The sequence below is a fragment of the Culex quinquefasciatus genome, chromosome 2 (assembly GCF_015732765.1).
Source record: "Culex quinquefasciatus strain JHB chromosome 2, VPISU_Cqui_1.0_pri_paternal, whole genome shotgun sequence".
NCBI lineage: Eukaryota > Metazoa > Arthropoda > Insecta > Diptera > Culicidae > Culex > Culex quinquefasciatus.
The window spans coordinates 117931661-117959535 of record NC_051862.1 but is presented as its reverse complement, the minus strand read 5'-3'; the positions used below and the strand labels follow the sequence as shown (position 1 = coordinate 117959535).

The 27875-nt window shown below is 39.4% G+C and overlaps 4 protein-coding genes across 6 annotated transcripts; 1 reads left to right on the top strand and 3 right to left on the bottom strand.

Annotated features, from left to right (window-relative positions):
- Positions 1-90: 90 nt before the first annotated feature.
- On the top strand, positions 91-27636 carry LOC6041317 (glycerophosphocholine phosphodiesterase GPCPD1). Of its 3 annotated transcripts, none has more exons than XM_038257688.1 (7): positions 91-470; positions 7880-8122; positions 22452-22771; positions 22833-23603; positions 23662-24129; positions 24190-24336; positions 27024-27636. In XM_038257688.1, the coding sequence occupies exons 2-7, from the start codon at positions 7888-7890 to the stop codon at positions 27162-27164; spliced, it is 2082 nt and encodes a 693-aa protein (XP_038113616.1). In that variant the 5' UTR covers positions 91-470; positions 7880-7887; the 3' UTR covers positions 27165-27636. The 3 variants fall into 3 exon arrangements, with proteins under 3 accessions (XP_038113616.1, XP_038113618.1, XP_038113619.1); XM_038257690.1 differs by lacking the exon at positions 27024-27636 and adding an exon at positions 26645-27010; XM_038257691.1 differs by lacking the exons at positions 91-470; positions 7880-8122 and adding exons at positions 12229-12311; positions 12448-12485.
- Positions 8129-9456, bottom strand: LOC6041320 (CLIP domain-containing serine protease B15). The gene is made up of 4 exons (XM_001850548.2): positions 9176-9456; positions 8886-9112; positions 8523-8818; positions 8129-8466 (listed from the first exon to the last, which is right to left on the bottom strand). The coding sequence occupies exons 1-4, from the start codon at positions 9413-9415 to the stop codon at positions 8162-8164; spliced, it is 1068 nt and encodes a 355-aa protein (XP_001850600.2). The 5' UTR covers positions 9416-9456; the 3' UTR covers positions 8129-8161.
- LOC6041319 (CLIP domain-containing serine protease B15) lies at positions 10732-12166 on the bottom strand. The gene is made up of 4 exons (XM_038257700.1): positions 11820-12166; positions 11522-11751; positions 11179-11462; positions 10732-11107 (listed from the first exon to the last, which is right to left on the bottom strand). The coding sequence occupies exons 1-4, from the start codon at positions 12054-12056 to the stop codon at positions 10797-10799; spliced, it is 1062 nt and encodes a 353-aa protein (XP_038113628.1). The 5' UTR covers positions 12057-12166; the 3' UTR covers positions 10732-10796.
- LOC6041318 (CLIP domain-containing serine protease B15) lies at positions 19721-21138 on the bottom strand. Its single transcript, XM_001850546.2, has 4 exons — positions 20802-21138; positions 20517-20743; positions 20159-20451; positions 19721-20103 (listed from the first exon to the last, which is right to left on the bottom strand). Exons 1-4 carry the CDS (start codon positions 21018-21020, stop codon positions 19775-19777), a joined length of 1068 nt encoding a protein of 355 aa, XP_001850598.2. The 5' UTR covers positions 21021-21138; the 3' UTR covers positions 19721-19774.
- Positions 27637-27875: the final 239 nt, after the last annotated feature.

The following is a 27875-nucleotide window of genomic DNA, read 5'->3' as shown; positions in this document are numbered from 1 at the left end:
TTGCTTATTTTTACACTGCGGTAGTTAGGCGGCAATAATCTGCTGTCAATCACAGCGATGGAGAAATGTGATTTTATCTCGCAATAAGCAATATACAGATACCTGAAAAGTCCAAGCAACCAATTTGATTGCTTTCGGGAAGAAACAAATTGGGACGTTGTGCTGATGTGCTGATCACGAAGATTATTCTTGGGACTAGCAGGAAAAACGCTAAAGCAATAATTGTGTGACCTCAATCTTAAGGCGGGTGTTAATTGTTTTGTGCAATTTTGCTCGAGAAAAGAAGTGGAATGTTTTACTATTGTGTGTTGGTACGAGTTTGATGTGAAAATTGTGTTATTACTGCTGTGACGTAAGTGAGGAAACAGCATCGTCCCATTTTGTCCATCGCCTACTATTTTGAACTGGTTTGAACTTGAAATTGGTTGCAGCTGGTGCTATATTTAAAATTTAAAGAACATTTTTTCAAGGTAAGTTTTTTGTTCCTTGTGTTGGATTGCGTTTTTAAATTAGCATCAGAAGATAAAAACACGTTCTTATTATAAAATGAATACCTTTGCGGAGCACGACAAACATGGCACTAAACCTTTGTCGAGCTGTGGTTTGATAAATAAGTCTCGCCACATTGTCTGCTGACCTTGTCTGAGTATAAACCCAGTATTGATTCACTTAAGTCGATCACCCGGATTACGTTGCAATGCAAAGACATGTTTATGTCAGTTCAAAATCTCTCGTTTGAGTTAAAAGAATATTCAACATGAACCGTTCATTGTCCCTATTATCAAACCCAAGGTTTATAAACTCTTATCAATGGGTGGTTTGTGTGGTTATTTACAACCCACGAAATTAATCGAATTAGTTATATTGACCACAAGTATCACGCCACATTTTCAAACGGCAACAATGTATTCAATATTTGCTTGATAGATCGATGGCATCCCGAAAGAATACCCCCTCAAAATCTGTTGACTAAGAGGCTCGTGAAGAAAATAGTGACACAGCTTAAACCAGTTCAATTTGGCTAGCTCGAGCCAGCAGCAGCGTAGACATTCCTCCAATCATCAAAGTGTATCAGGTGACACGCGGGATTGTTTACGAATGCAGGATATAGCAGCGATAGCGCGAAACGCGATCGTACACTAAAATTGTTAAGCCAGCGTGATTGTTGACACGAGGTCTGCCAAAAAACTATGCTGCCTCGTTGACGGAAAAGCGCTCATTTATGTAACAGGGAATGAAACGATTCAAACAATCAACGAACTTTATTGCAACTCGTTTGGGCGTTGCTGTGTCCATCGAATCAATGTTTATCGGGCGAGTCGAATGGTCGTTGTTATCTGTGGCAATACTGTAGAAGTCCTTAGCTTTAAGCATTTATTGTTGTATTTATCTCTGATTGATTAGACAGCCTACTAATGATGATGATAATATATTGTCTAAGTAAATTTTCTTACAGCTGTAAGGCATATCAGGCATAGTTAAAGTATTTTTTATTAAACGAATCTTTTTCCATGATAACTTCTCAGTGGGCAGTTGAATAATGTTGGCTAACTAGAATACATGGCAGCAGGCTGGGCCGAATGGTTAAGCTGTCCACTTAGTAAATGGAAGATCATGGGATCGATTCCCATCTGCTCCAACCTTCCATCGGATGGGGAAGTAATACGTCGGTCCCGGCCTTAGATGTTGTTAGGCCGTTAAGTCATTCCAAGCGTAGGAAGTACAAAAAACACACCAAAGCCTGCTGCGCTAGAATCACTGGCGGCGGTTGGACTCGCAATCCAAAGGTCGTCAGTTCGAACCCTGGAGTGGAAGGTTCCTTAGAGTAAAAATAAGTTTGGGTGCTCTCCCCATTCAAGCCTTTGGACTCCTAGGTCCGAGCAGAAACTTGCAATAATGACCACAAAAGACCCGGGGGTCGTGAAAGTGGATGGTTTGATTTTTTTTTTTTTTGATTTTGTATGTATGCATGTATGTAAAAAAGTTCTCATATTACGGCAAACCAAGGTTCCCCTTGTAGAGAATACCCATTCGGGTGTAATAACCAAATCGATTTTCCAGCACAGCAATTTTTCAGTTCATTTTCGGGTCCTAAACAACTCCCTAAAGTTTGAGAGCGATTGGTTCAGTCCTCACTTTGCGCAAAACGATAAAATTTTCCATATAAATTTTTAGTGGAGAAAAATATTTTTTTTGAATTCTATTATTTAAAAAATCCACGTTTCACGCAATATCAAAGCCGCCGTCGGTGTGTTTTTCGTTTTTTTGGCGTGCGTGTGTGCGTGTGACGGTGCGGCTGGCTTTGGCTGTCTCGATGACAGTTGAGCCAGTCAGATTTGCGATCCCTTTCCGTAGGGTCGTAGAATTTTCGCGTCCGCCGTCGGTGTGTTTTTCGTTTTTTTTGGCGTGCGTGTGTGCGTGTGAAGGTCCCGATGACAGCTAGTCAGTCTGATTTGACCCTATCAACACCCTATCATACCATTTCAGCTCGGTACACATCGAAACTCGTCGTTCGCACCGTTAATCAGTACCTCACTAAACATCAATCATTTAAAACTCGTAAAATCATCTCAAGTTAAAAGTTACATTGTTTAATCCTTCATTCTTTAATTACAAATGATTTTGGTTCTATCTTTCCACAGCCGGCTGTCTAAGACTAGACCATTTCATTTAAAATTTAACAACCGATAAACGGGAAATGTCTCATCCGCAGCATCCGATTGTTTGCCTTGAGAATAATATATAACATCTTTCAACAAACACTATGATTTTGGGTCGCATCATCATCTTCTATGATGAATCCTGACCAAACACCCTATCCTACTAACAAGTTTTCAGGTTCCTGGCGCTCGTGGGGTGTAAGCACAGAGTAAATCAGCTGCCCTAGTAGCAACCTGCGCTAACTAACATTCCCGTCCCTTACAATCGAGGTCTACAAACTGACATGGCGGGCGCCGTTGGTGGCCAATGACTGTTACCTATTCGCAACTGATCTTGTTTTGGCAATCATGGTGTTTTATCTTTTCAGCGCATTCATACATGATGTTGATAAGGGAAACACCACTAGATCGTCGAAGCCTATAATCAGTAGTGCTGAAAGGATATTACGGTTCTGTTCAGCAACGGAGGGGCAACCATGGGTGATCTCTCATGCTCATGCTCATGCTCAATATCAAAGCCAGACTCACATTCGGATGCTCTAGAATGTGCCCTACAACTTTCCCCAAGAGAGTATGGTGCTTACTTGCTCCTGAAAGCAGATACAGCGTCCTCAAAACTCGTCTAAAACGTGAGTTTCGAGCAAAAACACGTTTAGGGCGAGTTTTGAGGACGCTGTATCTTTTAATAGAAGCAAGTTAGCACCATACTCTCTTAGAAAAAGTTGTAGAGCACATTCCAGATCATTAGAATATGAATCCGGTTTTGATATAACGTGAAACCTGGATTTTTGAAATGCCAAAATCCAAAAAAAATGTTTTCCCCATGCTAATTCCCATACAAAATTGAATCGCTTTGCGCTAAGTGAGGACTAAACCAATCGTTCCCAAACTTTGGGGAGTTGTTTAGGACCCCAAAAGGAACTGAAAAGTTGCTGTGCTCACTAAATTTGGACAACTTTATTTTTTCCCATACAACCATATTACACCCTAATACCCATAGGAACTCTCATGCCAAATATCAGCCAATTTGGTTGAGAATTGGGCTGAACCGCTAGAAGTTTACATATAAATTACTATGGGATTTTTGTGCTTTTCCATCAATCGCTCCTACAGGTCTGGGAACAACATGGATTCACTCGGAATAAAGACAGGTTTGTAGGGGATGGTCCAATGAACACACTCCAAAAGGAATTAGGCTTGTCCATTCTATCCCCGAGGTGCGCATTAAATCGACGTTCGGTGTCTCCAGAATCAACAATTCATCCTTCAAAAGCATCGCATTTCCTTAGTATGCTATGACGGCTTTGTGAAAACCACGACGCCACATATCAGACGGCGAACACGTGGAGAGGCATCGGTTGCATTAATGCACACCTGTTGCACACTGGGGCACTTCGTGTAGACCCCCCTACTCCCGTCACTAAAGGTATGGAGTGACGAGAAATTAATAAGCATGCCCCCTCAGCCGAACCATCAGAAGAAAAGCAAACAATCCTCCAATCACAACAAACGACCAAGGGAACACCCTACCGCGTAGGGGAAGATTGGTAGACTTGATCCCCGGGGACACTTGTTCCCAAGCCTGTATCTCGTCAGCATGTGGGTAAAGCAATTAGCTTTGATCTAGAAATTTGTGCGAAATTTACTAAAACTCATAGGGACGTGGCGTTACATCGTGCTGCCATCTGGTTTTTTTAAGTGCAAGAGTGGAAAAGTGCTGAGCCATCGTCTAAAAATAAACAGCGTCCTATCTCGCCCAGCAAAATGAAGTCGATAAAGGAGTTGTTTTCGATGAGAAAAAGTGGAAAACGTGGTCTAAAAATAGCGACGCCATCCCCCTATTGTAGAAAACAGAGAAAAAAAATAATAAATGTTCAGAATGAGTTACACTCATTTTTCTTAAAAGTGTTGCAAACCTCCAAGAGATCTTTTGTTCCTTGTTATATTTATAGAAAACACTCAAAAGTTATTCAAAAAAAATATTTTTTATACATGAATTGTTTGATAAACTTTTCAACTCCAAAAACCTTACGCTTTTGACGTTAAATTTAATGTTATACTATTTTTAGGGGCAGGGGGGCACAATGGCCCACTTAAGTAAAATGCTCCAAAAACCATAGAAATACACACAAATTTATAAAGTAGGCTTATTCTTTGGGATGTTCCCTTCAGTGTTGTATACTTGGTTGATGATTTTTTTTTTAGCTTAAAACTATTTTTGAGCCACTTTAAAAAAAATATTTTTTCGACTTCTTTTTCAGGGTGCGGGCAGAATGGGCCACCTTAGAAAACAAGCCATTTCGTCTAATACAACGTTGAAGGGAGATAATATATGACTTTAGGGACCTTTCTAACATAGTTTCCATGAAGTTAGACCACTTTTATAAAAATAGTTACTTACCAAAACAAATATTTTTGAAAATAGTGTTAATATGTTGTAATAGGACACTGCAAATAATCATCAAAACAAATAAAAAATCAACTAATGTTGCATTAAACGTGATTTGTGTAGCTAACAGGAGTGAAATAATCCATTTAGCTCAAATTTCGTAATTTTTGATTGTTTTAATAAGGCAGAAAAAGAGTGGTCCATTCTGCCCCCAAGTGGATTTTAATTCAACTTTTCCACCACCAAGCCTCTAAATGATTTGACATTATAAACATTGAGCAAACTTTTTCAAACAATCTCTAATTTTGAGAAAGCTTATTTAACAACCTCGAAATAAACAACATTTGCGTGGTTTTGTCAATAAATTTACATTTTTGCTCATAATTCGAAAAGTACAATGAATTCAAACGTCGTTTTCGGTATGGAGATGTTATTTGACGTCTTTTATAGGACGCTTGGCTTACGGTTGGTCTAAATCCATTCTAAAGCCCAAAAACCAAGGGTGGCCCATTCTGCCCCCCCTGCCCCTGCGAACAATCAATTGTTCAAAAAAGTGCGTTTAGGGAGACTTGATCCCAACACTTTTACAGTCACTGGAATCAGCCTCAAGATTAATTAATTGGGCTGAGTTTTCGTACATTTAGTGGTTGTACATAACTGACTGCAGTTTGAACCATTTTTCAAAAGTTTTGTAAAAAAAATACCAGCTTTTGTAAACATGCTCAATTTTAGTCTCAAAACGAATATTTTAAGCTTTAAATATTTTATATACTAAACTTGTTATATTTTGAAAACAAACGTACAGTTTTTATGTGAAATATCTGTAACTTATAGAAAATTAAATGTTTGGATGAATAAGAGACATTTTGCTTAAGATTTCTTCAAAATGTTGAAAAGGGGATCAAGTTACCCCTAACATTTTGAAAATTCCGGTTAAAAATATTTTTCGAAAACACTTGGCATGATTCGAAGAATTCATCTGATGAATTACTTATATCAGCCAAACATAGTTGAATTTTTAAGCATTGAATTCTTGCAAAATGTTCGTAGTTCATATTTTTTTTCAGATATTTAAACGATGCACTATTTTTGTTTTTCTGTGTCTGTTCTATCCGAAACCAATCGAAAATGTGTGTGTGTGTGTGTGTGTGTGTGCAACCAACCAAACGGGACCACGCGGCCGCTTCTTACAAATTGAGTTGTTTCCATGTATTTTTAGATCTACATTATATACATGCAAATAACTCGCATAGGCATTTGGAAGGTGTTAGCTCTGCCGAGCTTCGGTGACCCATTTCTACGCTGGCTAGCCGAGCGCGAGGTACTTCAGCTTTATCGACAAGCCCCGCCCTGAAGAACGTTTGCCCTAATCGGGTTCAAACGTTATTTAGAACTTCCGAACCCTTGTCAAATGGACAAGGACCCAGCGCGTATATAGTTGGTAGTAACAGTATTCCTAATTCCAGTTATAGCTCACCAAGTCGCGATGGCCTAGTGGTTAGCATTTTTGCTTATCAATCCAAAGGACGGGTTATCGAACCCCGCCTCGAGCGACTTTGATTTTTCGTTCATGTTCAGAGTTTCAAGATTTATATTTTCCTATACTTTCTCGTTGGGAGCAGATGGGAATCGAAGCCGGGATCATTCGCTTACAAAGCGAACACCGTAACCAGTCAGCCACGGCCGCTCCCTATCCGAAATCAATCGAAAATATCCTAATATTGTGCAGTAACAAGGTTAAACAGCTGTCCTAATTCGCTCCATATTCCCCGATTCGGCCAGGATGCAGGTACAAGAAATGTTAACAACGAAATCTATGAATAGAAACTTACTTCGTTTACTTTAACCGAAATGTGGTCTTTCGTCACTAGAGTAATTTAGAAGAAAATAACGTTTCAGAATACGCTGTTGTATCTTTGTTTAGGTTAGTAACATACTCTCTTGGGGAATGTTGTAGATCAAAGCACCTTCAAGAGCATCCGAATATGAGTCCGTTTTTAATATAGCGTGAAACGTGAATTTTTAAACTTTCTAAATCCAAAAAAATGGGTTCTCACATGCAAGTTCCCACAAAAAAATTAATCGCTTTAAACTAATCGTTGCCAAACTTTGGGGAGTTGTTCATGACCCCAAAATGAACTGAAAAGTTGCTGTGCCCAATAGTACACAGATCTTTATAAAAAAGCGAAGCAATCCACTTTAACGACCCCCGGGTCTTTTGTGGTCTCTGTTGCAACTTTTTGCTCATTTCTAGGTGTCCGAAAGTTATGTGTGGTAAGTCACCCGAAACCTCTTTTAGGCAAATGGATCGACGTTTTACTTCCCCATTCGATAGAAGGCGTGATCAGGCAAATCTCGGCTCGAAAAAGGCCACCGGGTCCGTCTGGGATTGAACCCAGGCCTTACTGGGGTGAGAGGCTACCACGCTGACCACTACACGAGTGGACCCGGCCATGAGATCTTCAGCAACATAAATAAGAGTACGATTTTCGTATAGCTTGAATCATGATTTTGTAACTATTAAAATCTGAATATAGGGGTTTTCCATGCAAATTGATTTGTACTATGTGGGCACTAAACCAATCGTTCCAAAACTTTTGGGACTCCAAAAAGACCTTTAAAATTTCTGTGGTTAATAAATTTAACAACTTTATAATTAAATTTCATTTTCGATTTTCACAGAAACTGATGACGATTTTGATAAACGTATTAATTTAAAATTGAAAAAAAAATGAACTTTTTACCAATAGTTGTTTATGATTTTAAAAAAAGACCACTTAGGTGCACCTTTCAATCGTTTCACACTTTTCCCGTCCCGTCCCCCTAACAGATATCAACATGCAACGCTGGTGGTTTCTCGAGGAAAAGGATGGCTCGGTCAACAGTGCTGCGTCGAGCAGCAGCACAGTCAAAAGGCCAAAACCGCCGAAACAACCCGGCGATCGGCGCTACAAATTCCGTGTGCTAGTCACCTACGGACTGCTGAAGGACGAAACCATTGCTGTTACCGGAAGTTGTGACGCACTCGGAAACTGGGAGTCGGAACACTGTGTCCAGATGCAACCGGAAGAAGGTAAGATTTGTTGGGTGGGGCTTAATAGTTTTATTTATTCTACGCGATCATAACTTCTTCAATCCAGTCCAAGTAGTTTGCCACTTTGGTGTACACGCCGGGATGATCTTTGGTGCCACATTTTTGCGCCCCCAAGCTCACTATTCCGACAATGTAGTTGATGAGTCCATCTTGACGTGTCAGCGAGCCACCGGAGTCTCCTCGGCAGGAGTCCTTTCCGCGTTCTCCGCCGACGCAGATCTGGTCCTCCGTGAGAGTTATTCCAATCGGTACGAAAGCCTTATCACAAACGCTGTTGTTTTTACCAAACACTTCTACGTGACGCTGGATTCCAGAATTATTATCTACGAATGAATCAAATCAGTTTCAATGGAAGTACAACTCAGCTGAACAAAAATACCGAGCTCCGTTTGCCCCCATCCGGTTACAGTGAATAGTTCTCCATCAATTGGAAGTTCTTGTATTCTGTTGCTGAACGGAAGACAAATGGGTTTAACGTAATCATCAAATTCCACTTCGGTTTCCGTTTTGATCATGGCGAGATCATGACGCATGCTAAGTGAATCGCTCTCAAACATGGGATGAATGATGTGCTCCTCAATGGAATACTCCTTTCGACATTGTTTAGTTTCAGTCACTTCAGGATTGCACGGAGCTCTTTTATTCGCATTCCATTCGCTAAATACGACACGATGACTGCAATAAAATGTATTTGTTAAAATGTTTGTTGGAGAAAAAAACTGCAACAAAAAAGATTCTTTACAGCTTCCAACTGCTGGGCACGCTGGTAATGCAGTGAGCTGCCGTCAGCACCCAACGAGAGTTCAAAAGTGTACATCCACACTTTGCAGCGAATCGGTTTTTGCCCACTTTGTACCGAATCAAACCAGCCCATGGGATTTCCCCAAATGCCGTTTCTTCGCCTCCGAATATGCGGTTGTTCACCGATACACCACAGGATGGCACGTTGGAAACCACTGGACAGCATATCTAGAACGAGCCAGCAAGACTTTTAACTTCCTTGTCACAACCACACATCCTATCAACACAAACCAGTGGTTTCGGAATCCTCCCTTCGCGAATCGTCCCACACTTATTGTTGTGAAGGTAGTACCATTCCTCGTCCGAGATGTAAGTTGATCGCAAAATTTTCAACGCGTACTCACAATTGATCGGCAAAACACACCGCCCAACTTGCAGCGACGTTGTGGTACATGTTTCGTTTAGTACGCCGCTAACGCAAACTATCGCAACTAACATTTGCAATAACAACCTTAAAATCAACCACTTCATATTTGATACGCGCGCGGCTCGTTCGTCAGCCCCCTTCAAGATCAGTCCGTGAACTGATGCTGGAATGAGTCGGCATCTGCTCCGTCGTCTTCGTCGATCGACCAGAAAGCACAGATGATAATGAAGGCACATTTTATTAAAACAAAAACAAGAAATTAAAACAACGCGCGACTTCCCACTTCCGACGGCAAGGCGCTTTGGGAGGGAAGTTTTCTTTGATGCGGAGAAAATGAGCATTAGAAGTTTTAAAATTCAATTATCTTTAAATAGAACAGACAATATAAAGAAAATTAGACCGATGCATATATTTTTCAAAGTTTTTGTCCCTCGGCTCTGTCCGAGGTCGAGGAGGGGGAGGGAGGGGGGGGGTTAAATAACTGAGGGCAATTTTTGGACCCTCACCACTCGAATCCCGTTCCGGTTATCTCCAATTTCAACTACAAAAATGATCGATTCTTTTATTTCAAAAAGTGGCAAGGGCGAATGACCAAGAAGGTAAAGCTGCCAGAAATAAATGAATGAAAGAGCAAAAAGTGCTACTAATATCAACGTTTTTTATCTACTTCGTTCTTAGATTTTTTAGAATTTGCTCTGATTTTTTTTATTGATTAACTTCACGTAGAACGCGTGGATCACGACATTTTGTTTTTGCAAATCCGTTCAAAAACCATTTTGCTGTCATAAGTGACGGAATGACCAACTTTTCATTACAAAAAAACAGTGTTATGAATTTCATTATAGCACTCTTTAGTTATAGTTTTGGACACTGTTTTGGTTTTTGACGTGATTAACACCTAAACTCACATGCTCGAGAAAAAGAGTAGCATTTATAAAAATTCCCCTTGTTCTCGAGCTTGGGAGTTTAGGTGTTGAAGACACGGACGCCAAAGCGGGGAAAATACACTGAAAATCCTATTCAAATGTGATTTTCGGAATTAAAAAAAAAAATTATATTGAAAACCCTGATTTTTTCAGCACTCGGTCGGCTTGGGTTCGATCCCAGACGGTCCCGGTGGAGTTACTGGTAGGCAGTTGGACTAACAATCAAAAGGTCGTCAGATCGAATCCCGGGGTGGATGGAAGCATATGTAGGTGTAAAAAGAGGTTTGCAATTGCCTCAACAATCAAGCCTTCGGACACCTAGTTTCGAGTAGGAATCTCGCAATCGAGAACTCCAAGGCAATGCCATAGAGCGAATTTGATTTTTTTTTTGGTATTAGTTAACAACCATTAACATCTTTTTGCAACAACCCTTCAGAGACAGAGACAGACAGCTCCAAACCCGCGATTTTTTTTCGGAAAATAAAATTTATACATTTTTTGTAGATTTTGCTCGGTTTGTTCTAGAGAACGTATCGATAAGATTTTTATGTTTCCTGGACTATTGGCTTTCGGCCACACAGTCTTCAATCCAATCCACGTACTCAGCCACGTTGGTATACACACTGGGATGATCCTTGTGACCGCACTGAAGTTCCCCAAAGCTAACCAACCCGGCGAGGTACCAAACACCGCGAACCTGTCTCATCAACGGTCCTCCCGAATCACCCCGACAGGAATCCTTGCCTTCTTCGCCACCAACGCACAGCTGCATATCGGTAATGCTTAGTTTTCGTGGATTGAACACCGTTCGACAGTCTTGGATGGGCTTTCCGGTCAACACAACCTGCATCAGCTGTTTACTTTTGGTACCTGGTTAAAGAGAATGGAGTTGAATTATTTACCTATTGAGTTGAGATTGCCTTCGCGAAGATTCCACTAACCATCATCTGTTTGTCCCCATCCTACGACGGTGAACTCTTCCTTGTCCACAGGTAGACTTCGTATGCTCCTCTCGAGAGGTAAGCAGACAGGTCGGATGTACTTCCCGTACTTGACTGCTTCTTTCAGCTTCAGCAGGGCGATATCATTCGGTAGACTTATCGAATCTTTGTCGAAGCTGCTGTGAACGATTGTTTGCTCGATTTCGTACCGTCGGCTGCACACGCGATCCTCTTCTATTGTGACGCAATCGTCGGGACCCCATTTTGCCACTAGTACGTGAACTCTGGAAATGACAAAGTTTGTACTAATTGTACGCGAATCATTCACGCACTAAAAGCTTACAATTTCCAACTGCTGGGAACGCTTTCAACGCAGTGAGCTGCAGTCAATACGTAACGCTCGCTTATTAACACTCCGCTGCAAGGCGACTGATAGCGATTGCCACCGAGCTTATAAACCAGTTGTACTGCCCACGGATGTTCTCCAAATTCAGTCTCAGTGCCACCGTGAATCCTATTAGCAATCGTATTGGTTCCGCATTTTTCTTCATTTGCGAGTATCGGACAACAAAACTAGAGCAAATAATTTAGCGAACAATTATTCAATACTGCCTCACAAAAATGTGTCCCTTTCAACTCACCAATTTTTCCCCGCGATGACCTTGCGAACCACATTCGCTGTGCATCAGCAGGAACGAATCGGCCGAACTTCTGAGATGAGGTGCCAGCTGCTGGATTCGACCAATCAGACTGCAACTTTCTGCTGCCACACAGCGACCTAGCCGCGAATCGAAGGTAGAGCACAGGTCGTTTAGCCGCAAGCTGTAGGCGCCTAACCGGAGCAGTGTGACGACAATTAGGATGCGACCTCCTGCCATTTCACATAGAACTTGTGACTTGTCCGAGCGAATCACAGCGCGAAAATGATGCTCTTTTGGCAAATGAAGCCGAGAAAATAAAGCGCGCTACCCGAGCGGTATGCATGCTTGTACACAGCACAGTGGAAATCCTGACCAGTGCAATAATTCCTGCGATTGAGACGTTGCTCCAGTATCAATCATAATAATGCATAAGCAAGTGGGAAAGCACAATCAAGACGATTGTGTCATAACCCTTGTTTTCTGGGAAGTTATGTAAGTCAAAATTGATGCAAATAAGTTCCAAAGTAAATGGAAATTGTAATAACTTGCCTCCAGCCGAATTTCAAAAAAAGTCTTCGGCTTCTACGCATAATTTACCTATCTAATTTTTTTTCTACTGTTAACATAGTTGCTATTCTGCTAACAAGGATGAAGAGGAACAAATAGGTAAGGTAAATGGGGACCAGCTGGAACAATTATACAAAGAAACACAAAATAGGTGTGCATATAGGGTATATGACCCTATTTTGGACCTAGTACCTATTTTGGACCTATTTTTATTAATCGAGGTAGTTCAGGCTTTTAAAGTACGAATTCACTGAATCCAACCAACAGAAAGTGTAGGCAGGATCGTTTTGTATCTTACCTCTTCCAAAAATGTTAACATTTTTGATTATTTCCTCTTTTTCAGCCACTTTTTCCAACGCCATTCGAACTTCCTTTCATTTTCCTAGCACATCGATTAGGTCCAAAATTCCAGCCTCGTTGCTTATCAGATTTGGCTCACGACACCTTGATGATTTTTTCTGTTTTGCTCTGACACCAAGCAATTTCGTCCGGTTTCCGAGCAATGTAACTGTTGCTTATTTAATTCTTTCTTGTTTTCCGTCACTAAACCATTGAAATAACTATTCTATTATCGAAAAAAACTCATTTCAAAATATTTTTCAAATCAGCCGCGTTGGATCAGTTTTTGGAGCTACTTTGCCGTCGGTTCAAGGCTATCACCAACACATGCATAACAAGGTGTTGCCAGTTTTGTTTATCAATTTATTTCGATATTTCATTGAAATTGATTGAAATTTTTTAATTTAATATTTTGAATTGAATTTCTTTACTGTAATTATTTGAATGAAACCTAAGCTTTAAAAAGCAAATGATTAACAGAAACAATGAAAATATGTTTTTTAAACGATAAAAATGCAAATTGATGCTAGAGATTTGGATGATTGTTAGGACCGATTGCAAAGTATCCCAAAATTTGAATTTGATGTTGATTTATTTTTGTCTAAACATCATTATCACCAATTTAGCCGCATATATTTTTAATTTTTGCTTCAAAAAATGCAAACTGGCTACCCTGTTGGAATTGAAGGGGAAATGATTGAAAAACTTAAAGGGTCTAGTTCATTAAATCGTCAGCTGTCACCGTGACAGGAGCTGTCAACATCGCTTACGAGTGGTTTTTGAAAAAGTCGTATGAATTAAATTTAAAAAAATCTTGAGTTAGTTTTAAAAGATCCTAAGTGCTAGTTGTAAACAAATCAATTTTTCAATTAGTTCTCGACCAGTTTACGAATTATAAATAAAAATGCTTTGAATTATCATCTGCACGTCTTTTAAATGCTCTTTACTGGAAAACAAACAAAATTTGGTTTGGTTCAGAAAAAAAATCAAAAATGTGTCGGAGATCGTGATGGCTTTTAAGACGTATTGCTAACTAATCAGAGAAATATGCATATGGAAAATATATATGATTTTTGCATATTTATCTATATATACAGCAATTCCCCACGAAAACAGCATGGAAATAAACAAAAGTGCACGGATCGGGCTCAAAATTTTTCTGGGGGATCCTTGGCCGAAATAATTAGACCCGTATTTTTTTGTTTGGCCATTAGGGTGACCTACGCCGTGTTAGGGTGGTCTGAAAAATGGCCATTTTCGTCGATTTTCTCAAAAACCACTTTTTCAAAAAATCATAACTCCTCGCCATTTCAACCGATTTCAATTGTCTTATACGCAAATGAAAGGTGATAAGTTGGCCTATCAAAAATAATAAAAAGTTTCAAAATCAAGCCTAACATATGAAAAGGTCGAATGAAACTTTAAAATGCCGTTTTAACGGTGTCTGGACCAAAGAGCCCATGTCTGGAAATATTTTTATCGGATTCCCCGGACATTTTTACATAACATACTAAAAAATGGGAGGAGTTCATTAACAGGATTCTGAGATATGATTTTTTGAAAATAAAATCCGTGTTTTTCGACGCGCCGCGCACAAAAACACGAAAATGACAAAATCGCCAAAAAATCAACTTTTTCCACTAAAACTGCGATAACTTAAAAATTTCAGCGATGACCTATACATGTCTGGGTACCAAAATTTTCGTAATTGAAAGACGCAATCCAGACATGTATAGGTCATCGCTGAAATTTTTAAGTTATCGTAGTTTTAGTGGAAAAAGTTGATTTTTTGGCGATTTTGTCATTTTCGTGTTTTTGCGCGCGGCGCGTCGAAAAACGCGGATTTTATTTTCAAAAAATCATATCTCGGAATCCTGTTGATGAACTCCTCCCATTTTTTAGTATGTTATGTTAAAATGTTCGGGGATTCCGATAAAAATATTTCCAGACATAGGCTCTTTGGTCCAGACACCGTGAAAACGGCATTTTAAAGTTTCATTCGACTTTTTCATATGTAAGGCTAGATTCTTGAAACTTTTTATTATTTTTCTTTGATAGGCCAACTTATCACCTTTCATTTGCGTATAAGACAATTGAAATCGGTTGAAATGGCGAGGAGTTATGATTTTTTTGAAAAAAGTGGTTTTTGCGAAAATCGACGAAAATTGCCATTTTTCAGATCACCCTAACACGGCGTAGGTCACCCTAAAGGTCAAACAAAAAAATAAGGGTCTAATTATTTCGGCCAGGGAACCCCCACAAAAATTTTGAGCCCGATCCGTGCACTTTTGTTTATTTCCATGCTGTTTTCGTGGGGAATTGCTGTATAATTTTAAAAAAATACAGGTATAACGATTTTTTCACAATTGGCAGCGTTGGTTTATAATAAATTACACTTTTAAATTTTACCGTGTCAATCATGTTAGAAACACAATTAAATCAGCTAGAAAAATAAAAATCTTCGAAAAAAATAAGCATAAGAGGTTAATGCAATGTTAACATTATGGATTTTATGATTTGAGACATATAGCCGGGGTGACTTTCATAGGTTTGATATTTTTCCGCAAAATGAAGAGTAAAAATTGAATACGTACGGAATGGTATGGAATCATACTGACCGTGGTAGAGAAGTGCTCAAAGTACCTCATGAAGAACTTTTCATGAAATTTTGAAAAGTTTAAAAAGTTAGTTAACTACAACTAAGAAAAGGTTGATAAATAGCATTGTTTTCATCTTCTCAACGTGTCATGATTTTTTCAATGAACATGATTTTGAATCGTAAAACGGAATGCATTTTCGGATTCTTCGGACAATCTTCTACTAGGAAAAGGGTACTAGGAAAAGGTAAAATAAGTAATAAAAATATTATTAAATATTATTTGTTTTTGAAACATAACTTTAAAAAATCTCATAATTTAATGGCATTTCCAGTAAAACAAATTTTATGAAAAAACGAAACTATTGGCACTACGCCCCCCGGGGCATGGCCTTCCTCTAACGTGGGATTTCTGCTCCAGCGCCTCTGACGAGACAGGAGAAACCGGGACCGACGTTTTACTTCACCATCCGATAGAAGCTCAGTGGATAAGGCGGGAATCGAACCCGCGTCTCATAGCATCATCGGGATCGGCAGCCGAAGCCGCTACCCCTGCGCCACGAGACCCACAAACAAATTTTATATAAAATGTGAAAACTTTTGATTCATTCTTTAAATTCAGTTATACATGTAATTCAAATCCATAATTTAATAAACAAAACTAGTTTCAACGAATTTCAGGCAAAGTTCTGAATTTTTAACAATATTACCTAAAATTTATATGTATCATATTGAAAAGTTTATAAACATAATTAACTAAGTATTAACATAAATGATTTTCTTAAAAATTATATCAGCAACATAAGTGATGGTAAGTTCGAAGTAAAAATAATGTTTGAAAACCTCAAATCTGCTTTTAACAAGACAAACTATGACTATCAAAGGCACCCTGGTAGTCAAACAAAGATTTTTTCAAATATTACATTGTTTTTAAAGTGCAACATGTAGTTAAACTTTTTGTCAAGCAACTGTAAAGTTTAACATGACAGATGAGAAAGTTTCACACCAAGTTAAAAGCTATAATCTACCTTTTAAATTTCTTGATTGTATTTAATTTAAGATAAGGTGTTTTTATTGCGAGTAATAACGGGTTGTCTTTAATGTTCTAATGCTTGAACAATTAGGTCATAAGAATATGCAAATTGTAAATAGGACAGAGACCTGCTAAAGATGCGTGAGTTTCCATTCAATATGATTAAAACACGTTTTCAAATTCAAATCCATTGTTTCATCATAATTGTTTAATTTCTGAAATAAATATTTTCCAAATTATAATCGTGGATAGGCCCTTTGGTTTATCAAACCGAGTTTTTGTAAGTGTGCGTGTTGCCGCCGCACGTCGCAATTCGAGTTGTCTAAATTTCAACCAATCAGAGTGTGGGTCCAAAATAGGTTCAGCGATGTCTCCAAAATACATTCAATAAGTCCAAAAAGCATCCAAAAAATGTTTTACTTGAAATGCTTATTACAATGGAATGGTTAAATTATTTTAAATTTTCAATAGTACACTTTGTTAAGCATAAATTAAGGCACAAAACAATCCTGAAACGAGCCAAATTAGTCAGACCGTTCCTGAGAACTATGCGAAATATGTTGACGCTTTGCATAGTAGGTCCAAAATAGGGCCATATACCCTATCTGTGGTTTTTCTGTTGAAAGTGTTTGAATATGGAAAGAGCGGCAGAATAGGCAGGTTTTCCATCTATTTTTGCAACATAATTCTGCGCGTAATATTATGTAACAAATTTCTAATATAAAAAATACACCTTTTCCTGATCTGTTTTACAAAACCAAGAGATAAACTTCGCAATACACTTCAGATAATTGAATAACAAAGAAATCTCTGGGAGAGGAATGACCAAACGGCCTGCTTTTCTTCGCAAAAAAAAAAAACAGAACCGAACAGTAGGGGCCGGGGGGGGGGGCAGAATTGTCCGCCTAGGTAAAATGTACCGAAAACCTTACAAAAACTGTAACCGTTGTTACAGGTTTCCTTAACTTATAAATATTTAAATGCGAACGTTCACGATCTTTAAGGTTATGGTTAGTAGGGAAAAGGGAAACAAATGAAATTATAAACCAGCTAGTAGGGATTTGGTACAAAACGATTGAAAAACACAATTTGTTAACACACTGATACAACACAACAACAAGGTGGGACCAATATCAACAAGAATAACAAACTACAGAATCCATCTCCGGTGGGTGGAAAATGGAACGACTCCAGAGGGTGGTGTGACCTCCCTCTGTGACGTCATGCCGTGTCACTGGCATCGGAGGCTTAAAGGAATCTAGGGAAGGCCGCCATCGGTCTATTCCCTTCAGGCAAGTGTGCGATCAAGACGTTAATTCGTAGAGCTAAAATTAGTAGTGAGTGCAAGGTGGAAATTGTGCGCGAAGCACCCTACATCGCCCAGGTATGTCAACGCCCTGCAGTACGGCTCTGCAGAAAGGACGATGTACTAGCTAACTTACGCTAAAAAGTACGGCTAGAAATCCACTCACTACTCCCCGTCCACAGGACCTTTTGTGTTGCCGTTTAACGGCCATTTTGTCGGTCAGCAGGAAGCTGGTCCGTCACCCCGATCGCACACTCTCGGCCTAGCAGCAGTAAGAGCGGAGGAGCCAGCTGCTACGCCTAACCCGTCAAGGATCAACGTTTTGCTCTGGCCAGGGTGGCCATCATCACCAAGGAGCACGCTCGGGCCGGAACTGGTCCTTATTCCCAAGGAGCGTTATTCCCCTCTCGGGTTGGCCAGATTGGGCAGGTCCCAGGTCGCCCGATTGCGCCAAAGAGGGAAGGCCTGTGATTCCAGCCGTGCTCTACACCACCACCACCATCGACACTGTTCCGGAGAACCGGTGTCCACCAGAACGCGAGCGCTCGCCGGCCGAAAGGATTCGGCCAAGAAGTCGTCGTCGTCATCAAGGTAGCAGCGGTACGTACCGGCAGCGTCTAACCCCCCCCCCTCTTTTCCTACACACACATACACTTACAATAAAACACTTTAAAACTGATTTAGAATTTATTAAATTATTGAACCCGACCTGTAAAGAAAGTGAACGTTTTAGTCCCTTGTCCGCGATCTCCTCTGTTGACCACCGTAGCGCAGCCGACCCTTAGATTAACCCTAAGTGCCTCATGCCCTTAACCTGAGCTAGTCTTTGGACTAGTCATACAAGAGTTACAAAACTTACAAATTTATGAATTTTGTTTACTTGGTTGATAAAAATTTTCAGCTTAAAACTATTTTTGAAGCAATTTAAAAAAATGTGTTTTTCTTCCAGGGTGCGGAGCAGAATAGACCACCCGCCGGGGCAGAATGGGCCACCTTAGAAAACAAGCCATTTCGTCTAATACAACGTCGAAGGGTGATAAAAAATCTCTCTTCTCGATATCAATATTGCTCCATCTATCGATGAATTCTTCAGTCCCTTCATTCCGCATACTTCAATTCTCTTCATTCCTCGATATTTCCTCTTGATTGAAGGATTTCTTCCTCGACGGTCCCTTCGATTCTGTTTGCTTTAAAAATCTCTCCCGGTTGTCAATAATTTCATTTTCTCATGGCTTGCATAGATATTTTTGTTTGCGAAACAAAGCTTTGAAGGGTGTTTGACATTAGTTTGTTTTTGTTTGCTGGACGTTGCCATGATTCTCTCCCATAGCTGGGTATCAAGAAAAAAATCAATCGAGTCTTCATTCTGCATCGTTCTGTAAACTGATTCTCTTCTTGGACGGTCCCTTGGATATTGACAACCAGAGAGTCGACTGTAGTTTGATAACTTTTATAAAAATAGTCACTTAACAAAACAAACATTTTTGAAAATAGTGTAAATATGTCGAACTACTATTTCAGCACTCAAATGTATACTATAAAGTTGACCTTTTCAGCACTTGTATTGAAAATTAATACTCATCTATATTATTTTGATATGCAAGGCTGATTGACTTGAAATTAAGGTGAAGCCGTTGATCATTTTCAAAGAAAATTAATCATCACTATAAGAAATTGTGTATTAAATTCAATTTTACGAATTTCAGCACCAAAAGGTATCAGCATGTGCCGGTTGTTGCCTTCTTGAAGCCACTGAAGGAATTTTTGATCTAAATCAATTGTGCTTCAAAATTTATATACTTTTGTGGCACAGTCATTGAAGTCCTAGTTGGCAATCATTAATTAATGACGATTTCCATAACCAAGGAATGGGATAATCGTTACCAAAAGGAATCAGCATGTGTAGGGCACTATTCTAAACAACTTGTTGAAGAAATTTTATCAAAAAATTGAAAGCGACGCAAAATTTATATCTTTGAAGGAAAAATCATGACAATGATGGAAGTCTTCACGATAAAGCTTTCGGTTGTTTTTTTTTAAATTATTGTCTTATTTCTTAAATTGCGTCTTGACTGATTTTTTGCTATGCAAATTTAGCTTGATGATAATTACAATCACTCCTCCATTTTGTGACAGTGGTTTTCGTTCACAACGTCGGATATCCAGTCCAAATATTTGGCCACATTTGTGTAAATTCCGGGAAAGCCTTCCGAGCCGCATCGCTTCGCTCCAAAGCTCACCACACCAACCTGGTACCAGTTCGTCGCGACCAGTCTCAGCAGGGGTCCCCCGGAATCACCTTTGCACGAGTCCCTGCCGGCATCTCCCCCCACGCACAGATGATTCTCGGTCAGCGTTACGTTGGCCACGCCAAACACTTTTTCGCACAGTTCGTTGGATTTGCCGTTGATTTCGACGTGCAGCTGAAACCTGCTGAGAATTTCTGAAAAACATAACAATTTAAGCGTTGCTCAAAATTAATTTGAAAATCGGTGTACCTTTCTCAGTTTGACCCCATCCGGTAACTGTGAATTCTTCATCTTCGATTGGCATTTCGGCAACAAGTTCGTCGAATGGCAAACAAATAGGTTTAACATATTTGCCGAACGTAACATCCTCGGCCAGTTTGACGATGGCAATGTCATGCTGTTTGTTGATTGAATCTTTGTCGTAATCCGGGTGGACCGTGATCTGCTCCACCCCAAATTCTTGACGGCAAATTTCCTCCTCTTCTATTGTTGTACAATTCACCTCGCTGATAACATCGATCACGCTGAATCGTACGCTATGTCTGTAATGAAACACGTTCGATGAAACGATTGAATGCGATCGCCAGTATTCAGTTACAGTTATTACAATTTCCATCGGTCTGGAACATTACGAATGCAATGGGCTGCCGTCAGAACGTAACGCTCATTAATCAATGATCCACCACATTTCGGAATAATTCGACCCCTTGCGGTGTCGTACATTAGTACTGCCGCCCACGGATGTTCTTCAAGTTTGGTTGGAGTACCGCCAAAAATGCGGTTCCCTAGGGATGCACCACAATCTTCGGGATTCAACAGGTGCGGACAGCATATCTTAAAAACAGAACAATAATTAATTCCATCGTATTTGGGTTACAAGAGTAAAACTCACCAGTGGCAATCCTTTATCTTTTCCACATCTACTTTTCTCCAGAAACAATGAATCTTGATAGGTTGGGCTTTCTTTCCGAACAATTTTGAGCGCGTAGGAGCAGTTCCTCACGGGGACACATCTGCCCGGCGAATCACATGGCGTGACACAAGTATCGTTCACTTTTAATCCCACGGCAAAGCCAATTGAAACTATTACTAAACTAAACAAAAAATTCATCTCGATCGTCGAACAGGCCTGATGAACCGTCTCCTTCGAACTAACCAAGAGAGAGCTGGCGGTAGCTTTCTCTTGTGGCAACTGATTAAGCTGAGGAATCCCAGAGCAATCCCACTACTGTCCTGAATAATTTCACGAATACTGCACAGACACTGCTCTAGAGGAGATTTCATTCTTATCAATAAAAAAAACTGCTTGTTTTTGTTAATGAAATTCTGTTCACAAACACCAAGGAAGTTGAATTTGCTCATTGCGCTATTAAAGAATGGACTTATTGGCCAGTGGTGGTCAATTTTCAAATCTTCTCAATCATCCAGTTTTGATTCAAATCATATTTAGGCCGTAGCAAATATGTTTAAGTTAATGTCGGCAGCACTTTGACGTTCAATTCAATTGAAATTGAGTGATAAATAGCTCAATAGGCAGTGACTAAGCAACTTTACATCAACAGTTTTACAAAATAAGTTGTATGAATAGTGAAATTAGCAAATTGGATGAAGTTACAGGCGCTTAACCTGCCAAACATACGAGAATTGCCATTTAGTTTCGGAGGTTGCGAAGGCTGTTACGACGTTTTCAAAACAAAAATACCGCAATTTATGTGGAATGTGTGAAATTGCACATAAAAGGATGTTAATTTACACATGTTTAGTAACAATAAATTGACACAAATATTTGTAATATTTATACGATTTTTTACACTGTGTAGCTTAAAATCAAAATATTTTTCTTCGTTTTTATTTTCGAAATCAAAATACACGGCTTTAGTTTGACCACCTCTGCCTCACGCAAACAGGTTTAAAAAGCTTCAAGTGCCCGGCACGGTGACCTTTACGTACACCACAAAACTTGGGAAACCCCAGTCTTTAATCGACGCAAGTCAGGCGCAGATTTCGTTCACGCTTAGCATTAGTTTCGCGCACTCTTCCGATAGTATTGAGGTTACCACGCGTGCTAATTCGTCATACGTGCATGATTGTGAGTCTTTTTGGTGACATTGAGCTTTTTGCAGACTTGGTGGATCCAGTTTCGATGTGTTCGCTTTTGAAAAGCGAATTCTAGTAATTTAAATCAAATGAAGCAAAAAATTTGAAAAATGCAGAGCAAAATATGTATTCATGCTATATTTTCATTCAAAAGAGTTAATTATGCAAATTGTTCCAAACAATAACATTGTTGGCCACAGCGTTGACCAGAAGGCACGCCGCTAGACTAAACGACCGCGGCAAGCATCAAACAAGCAAATTGCGCCCAGTCGCGCGCCAACACTGCACTATGATCTAATAAAGCTCACCCCATAGCGAAGAGGGCATCAATTACCCCTCAACTAAAAAAAGAGAGCAATTGAAGAGGGGTGCGCAAATCGTTTATCTCTCGAAAGTGCCAGCTTCCTGGCTTCAATTGACCCTCCCTCCCTTCTCTCATTTTAAGGCGAGACCAACGTTTGGAGCCTGGAGCTCGATCTACCTCAGGACGTTGCCGTGCAGTATCGTTACCTCATTTGCTCGGTCGATCCCAGCAGCGAAAATGTGCACGTGCGCCGGTTCGAAACGCACACGACGCCGCGCAGCGTTCCGGCCGAGGCCAGCAAGGCGGAGCAGGACTCCAAGCTGGACACGCTCGGCGATATTGACGGTGCGATCAAGCTGGATAAGGGGTGGCTTACCAGCGAAACCATCATACAGTTTAAGTTCTTTGACAATCCGTTTGCGGTGAAGGAGCGCATCAAAAATCGTTTGCTCTTTGTGAAGGTAGGAGTAGAATTGAGTTGTAGTGAAGATCATGGGTTCATAGGTTTTCGTGTCCTTCCAGATAACCCCGATGAATCTTCGCATCAATGCCGAATCCCAGAGTCCAACGGCGCTGTTGGAGGAGTCGCTGTCGAACGATACGCGCGAAAACGGCACCGATCATCAGGCGTACGCTTTCACCGAGGTGACTTCGCTGCGCAATCCAAATTCTGTCTTCGAGCAGCAGTCCCAGTTTGGTTGTCCCTACAATCCGGACGATTTCCTAGTGTTTAACGTGACGGTGGCCGAGCCGGAAAATGTGGCCTATTTGGTTGATTTGTACACGCACAGTTCGCGGTCGAAAGAGGACGAACCTCCGTATCACCTGGGCTATCATTACATCTTGCCAAACTTTCTGAAAAAGTCCGAGGGCATCCTGGAGCTTCCGGTGACCTGTGCAAGCAAGCATCGCCCATTGGGAATGATGCGCATCGAGTACCTGAAAGTAACACCTCTGCTTCCGTCAAAGTGCAACCTCGAGCGGTCGTACGTACGTTACTGGAACAAACGGTGGACCGGGCTGGACGTTGGCCATCGTGGCTCCGGCACGAGCTTCAAGGCCAGCGATGGCAACGTGATTAGGGAGAACACAATAGCTTCGTTGAAAAAGGCCGTTGCCCACGGCGCTGATATGGTTGAGTTCGATGTTCAGCTGAGCAAAGATTTAGTGCCTGTTATCTATCACGACTTTGATATTTATGTATCGCTGAAACGGAAAACGACCCTCGAGGCCAACGACATGCTCGAGCTGCCGATGCGTGAGTTGACTTTGGAACAGCTGAAGAACCTAAAGGTAACACCCCCTCTCATTAGACAAATCCTAACCTAAAACTTGCCCCTTCCGAGCCCAGGTCTACCATGTCGTAGAAGGGAGAACGCGCGAAGCGAAATTTTTCGACGAGGATCTTGACGAGCATCAACCCTTCCCACAACTGGCGGACGCTCTGGACGTGATCGATCCACACTGCGGATTCAACATCGAGATCAAATGGTCCCAGAAGCTCAAGAACGGCACCATGGAAGCGGATCTACACTTTGACTCGAACCTTTACGTTGACTGTATTCTGAAAGTCGTTCTAGAGAAAGCCGGCCCACGGCGGATCGTGTTTTCCTGCTTCGATGCGGACATTTGCACGATGCTGCGCCTCAAGCAGAACCTGTACCCGGTGATGTTCCTGACGTTGGGGGTGACGAGCCGCTATCCGAGCTATCACGACCCGCGCTGCAACTCGATCGAGATGGCCGTGCGGAACGCTTGCGCCACCGAATTGTTGGGCATTGTGGCGCACACCGAGGATCTGCTGCGCGATCAAACTCAGGTAGCATTGTGTCAATTAAAAATGCCGCATGAATACTAACGATCATTTTGTCTTTTCAAGGTGAACATGGCAACCGACAACGGGTTGATAATATTTTGCTGGGGAGATGATAACAATAGCAAGGACACTATCAAACATCTCAAGAGCCTGGGTATTCATGCCATTATTTATGACAAGATGGATATTTTCTCGGACAAGGCCGTTAAAGTAAGTGAAATTCTTTCGATATGTTTTTTGGACTTGATGTGTGTCTTTGGATTTTGTCATAATGTTATAAGTGTTACTTTTAATTTTAATGTATGTTTTCTGTAAATAATGCTACGGCTTTCTCCAACTCCTTACATACCTATTATCATTACTTTTTTGTCATATCTACATGTGTACATAATACATATTTGTGTATCTGGAGAACTAGAGAGAAACATAATATCTGGAATTCCAACTAAAATAAAGAAAGTTACAAAAGCCGACGAGAGAGGAGTTATAAAAAAAACTAAAGAAATGGAAACTCTCTTTTGTTCCGCCATTTGTGAAGGAATTTCTTTTTTTTTAATCTTCGCAGATAACTTTACTGCCGTCAGACGACTAAGAAGCGAAGAGTAAAGAGTAGATTTAACATTCAAAACGGAACTTTTTATCATCAAATTGGGTTTTAAACATGAATTTAGATTGCTTATTTTATTACACTTAACGTTAAAGCCTTATGTTCTGAGTACACGACGCTTTTTATTTACATGTACAACATATTTAAAATGTAATTCTAAATTATTTTTTAAAATAAGCAAGGATCACGGCCTGTCTTGACTGAAAGCATTTTGTTTGAAAGCTCGTTGTAAGGGGACTAGAAGTTGGCAAAAAAAAAAAAAAAAAACTAAATTTTAAATTTTAAGCCCAGCTTTTAAAATTAGCAATGGCCTAAGGTGATCTAAACAAAATCTCTGTAAACAACAGTGCTGTTTATTATGGCGTTATTTGAAACGATGACGTCGCGATGAAAAGCTTTTTATGAAAAGTATAACAGTGTCTTTAACCGTAAATAATTTTTGAATTCTGTATTTACTTGACCAAATTGTGTTTTTCTTTAAACTATCAATAAAAATTGTTGAGTTTTTATTGTACTAAACATTTACACCTCTTTTAGTGCTCTTTTGGAAAGTATTATTTTGATGATTTACCACAAATTTACTCATTTTAGTTGATAAGACTTTCGTCCAAAATTTTATAAAGTTGTTTAATGTCAATTGCATTTCTACATTTAAAATTAATTGCTTGGAATTTAGATTCTTCTTTTTACTTTGTTAATAACTTATAAACTATTTTAAATGTGTTAACAATAAAACAATTAAATTGATAATGGTACAGTTCAGTTTCTGTTAATCGTTGCTTTCACAATTCACATGTAAGATGTACTTCAAAAATACGCCTAAAACATAGTCATTGGTTCACCATTAAATCACCAAACGTAAAACAAACTATAACGCAAAATACTGCTGGTTGCAATGCAAAACACAACTTTGATTAAGGGAATTGACTAATGACTTTTTTTGGTTTATTTTTGTTGCAATTTAAAAGTTAAATGTTTCGGTTCAGATTGTTGTTATAAAGACAGTTCATTTTATACATTTACAGTACAACTTTCAGATAGAGCCGAAAAACATCCTTTATCGATCCACAGTGCAATTAAATTGTGTTAGATTAATGCATTCATGCACATCTGAAAAAGGGACAGACCTGATACTAAAATCCGATTGGAACAAAGAAATCTGCCTTGACCAATTACCTTGGCCATCAAAATTGACGGACAAATTAGGGAGAGTTACAAAAATTTATCATGGACAAATTGGCTCAAAGAACAATAGACAAAGTATTGTTGCACGTAAGTCGTTTATGTGTGAATTTACGTAAGAAAATTCAAATGGTTTATCTCCATTAGGTTCATATCGACAATCAAGGAAGTTCAATTTTCACTGTGTGGAAAAAGCAATCAAAAATCGCAATATTGTATTGCTAAGAAAGTGGCCTGCAAGCATTCTTGTCGGTGCCTTGGTGACATGGACTGCATGTGGAAAGTAGTTGATTGCAAACAATAGTAATGAAGCCACAATCTACCTCATTTCAGAAAATTAAACATGGCAAATAAAATCGCAAAATAAGCGCCTTCTTTGTATAGAGATGCAAAACAATACATATTTATATCGTCAATGTATTTTCCTCACAAATTCAGACATTTTTCTTCCTCAGACATATTTTTTTTTAGATTTTGCGCTTACATAAATATCCATCAATGCATTCTCTTGCAACACAGACTCAATTGTTTTCGCTACTAATTGGCTTTGCATTCAAACATCAAAACATGCACTACATTGATTGCAATTTTTGTATTTCTTGTAAGCTATATATTTTGAAGCAAATTTTGTTGAAGTGTGAATTTTTTGGTTTGATCCTGAATATCATGTGGTTTTTACAAACTGAATAATACAATTCAATTGAGTCTTCCAATTACTTGTCGTTGCAGATGCAGGATGAAATATAAATCTCTATTTCTAGTGGTTCAACTAACTGTAAAAATTGCAATACTGTCAAATTTTATATGTTTGTGCTGTCCGGCGTACGTATGTCAAATGGATAAAAGGGCATGTTAAAAAGTATAATGTCAAGATTGTTAAGGTGTCCTGTGGTTATGAAATATGTGACGTCTATATTATTGAGTCATTGTTCTTCCTTTAAAAAAAAATGCGATTCCAAATTTCGTTGGAAACTGAAAGTTTATCCCTATTCCATTCTAGTCTAACGTTAAATAATGTATAGTCTTAAGAATAAGCAATAGATATTCTTGTAAAAAATTAAAGCACCTCGAGCAATCGTCTAATCACATTGAATTAATCCGCTTTTAGGAGAGTGTATTCTTAGTGGGCGCACGTGAATCGCAAGCAGCGCTTTTGCAGCAAATCAACATTGAAAACCGCTACGAGCAGGCCAACCATCATGACTTTCTTGACCAAAGCAAAGAGTCCTTAGCGAGTGCGGGTAAGTGAAGTGGACAGACGGGACCAGATGCTGAAAATCGGCGATGTAATGTATCTTTTAATGCTAAATGAAAACAAAATTATATTATGATTCACCAAAATAATCTTATTCTAATACAAATATATCAACGAATTTATTAGACACAATCCTTTTTGAAATCGTTTGCTTTATTTTCAATCATATTTAAATTAAACTTCTAGCAAACTCTAGCAAAGGTGCTTCGAAGGCAAATAATAACTTTAAGAAGATGTTGAAATTATTAATACTACATAACTAGTTGAATTATGTTCCTTGTTTTTTTTTAAATATTTTTGTCCAAAGCAAAGGACAGATATAGAAATATGTTGAAAATTAAATCCGTAATAAAAACTTGAAAGTTCGCCAGATAAGCTTACATGGGTCACACAAACAGCTGACGATAGAGAACAATATATTTAGCAAATTCATATGATTCCAAGAGGCCCTCAATAGTCAACAAAATAAAAATACAATAAACATTTGCTTCATTTGCAACAAGTTTGCAAGCCAAGCATTAGCTACCAAGTCCCATTTTAATGACTAATGATATTTGGTTTTGTTTTAATGGCTACATAATTTAAAAAAAAATCCAAACTGTAAAAAAACCTTTCATTTTTAGAAGATAATATCACAGCCTGTACTTCTAGCCTGGTGCTTCTAGGTTATACATGAGCAACTCTCTACCAAAACCGGGAATGGAT

Bases quoted from the DNA above. Each gene is read 5' to 3' on its own strand.
- LOC6041317 (XM_038257688.1), top strand. From the start codon at position 7,888: ATGCAACGCTGGTGGTTTCTCGAGGAAAAGGATGGCTCGGTCAACAGT. The intron at 22,772-22,832 runs GTAGGAGTAGAA...GTGTCCTTCCAG, and splicing joins ATCGTTTGCTCTTTGTGAAG to ATAACCCCGATGAATCTTCG. The intron at 23,604-23,661 runs GTAACACCCCCT...TTCCGAGCCCAG, and splicing joins AACAGCTGAAGAACCTAAAG to GTCTACCATGTCGTAGAAGG.
- LOC6041320 (XM_001850548.2), bottom strand. From the start codon at position 9,415: ATGAAGTGGTTGATTTTAAGGTTGTTATTGCAAATGTTAGTTGCGATA. The intron at 8,819-8,885 runs GTAAAGAATCTT...ATTTTATTGCAG, and splicing joins GTGCCCAGCAGTTGGAAGCT to TCATCGTGTCGTATTTAGCG. The intron at 8,467-8,522 runs GTATTTTTGTTC...ATTCATTCGTAG, and splicing joins ATGGGGGCAAACGGAGCTCG to ATAATAATTCTGGAATCCAG.
- LOC6041319 (XM_038257700.1), bottom strand. From the start codon at position 12,056: ATGGCAGGAGGTCGCATCCTAATTGTCGTCACACTGCTCCGGTTAGGC. The intron at 11,463-11,521 runs GTAAGCTTTTAG...TGTCATTTCCAG, and splicing joins GTTCCCAGCAGTTGGAAATT to AGTTCACGTACTAGTGGCAA. The intron at 11,108-11,178 runs GTTAGTGGAATC...CTCTTTAACCAG, and splicing joins ATGGGGACAAACAGATGATG to GTACCAAAAGTAAACAGCTG.
- LOC6041318 (XM_001850546.2), bottom strand. From the start codon at position 21,020: ATGAATTTTTTGTTTAGTTTAGTAATAGTTTCAATTGGCTTTGCCGTG. The intron at 20,744-20,801 runs GTGAGTTTTACT...TCTGTTTTTAAG, and splicing joins AAGATAAAGGATTGCCACTG to ATATGCTGTCCGCACCTGTT. The intron at 20,452-20,516 runs GTAATAACTGTA...GTTTCATTACAG, and splicing joins GTTCCAGACCGATGGAAATT to ACATAGCGTACGATTCAGCG.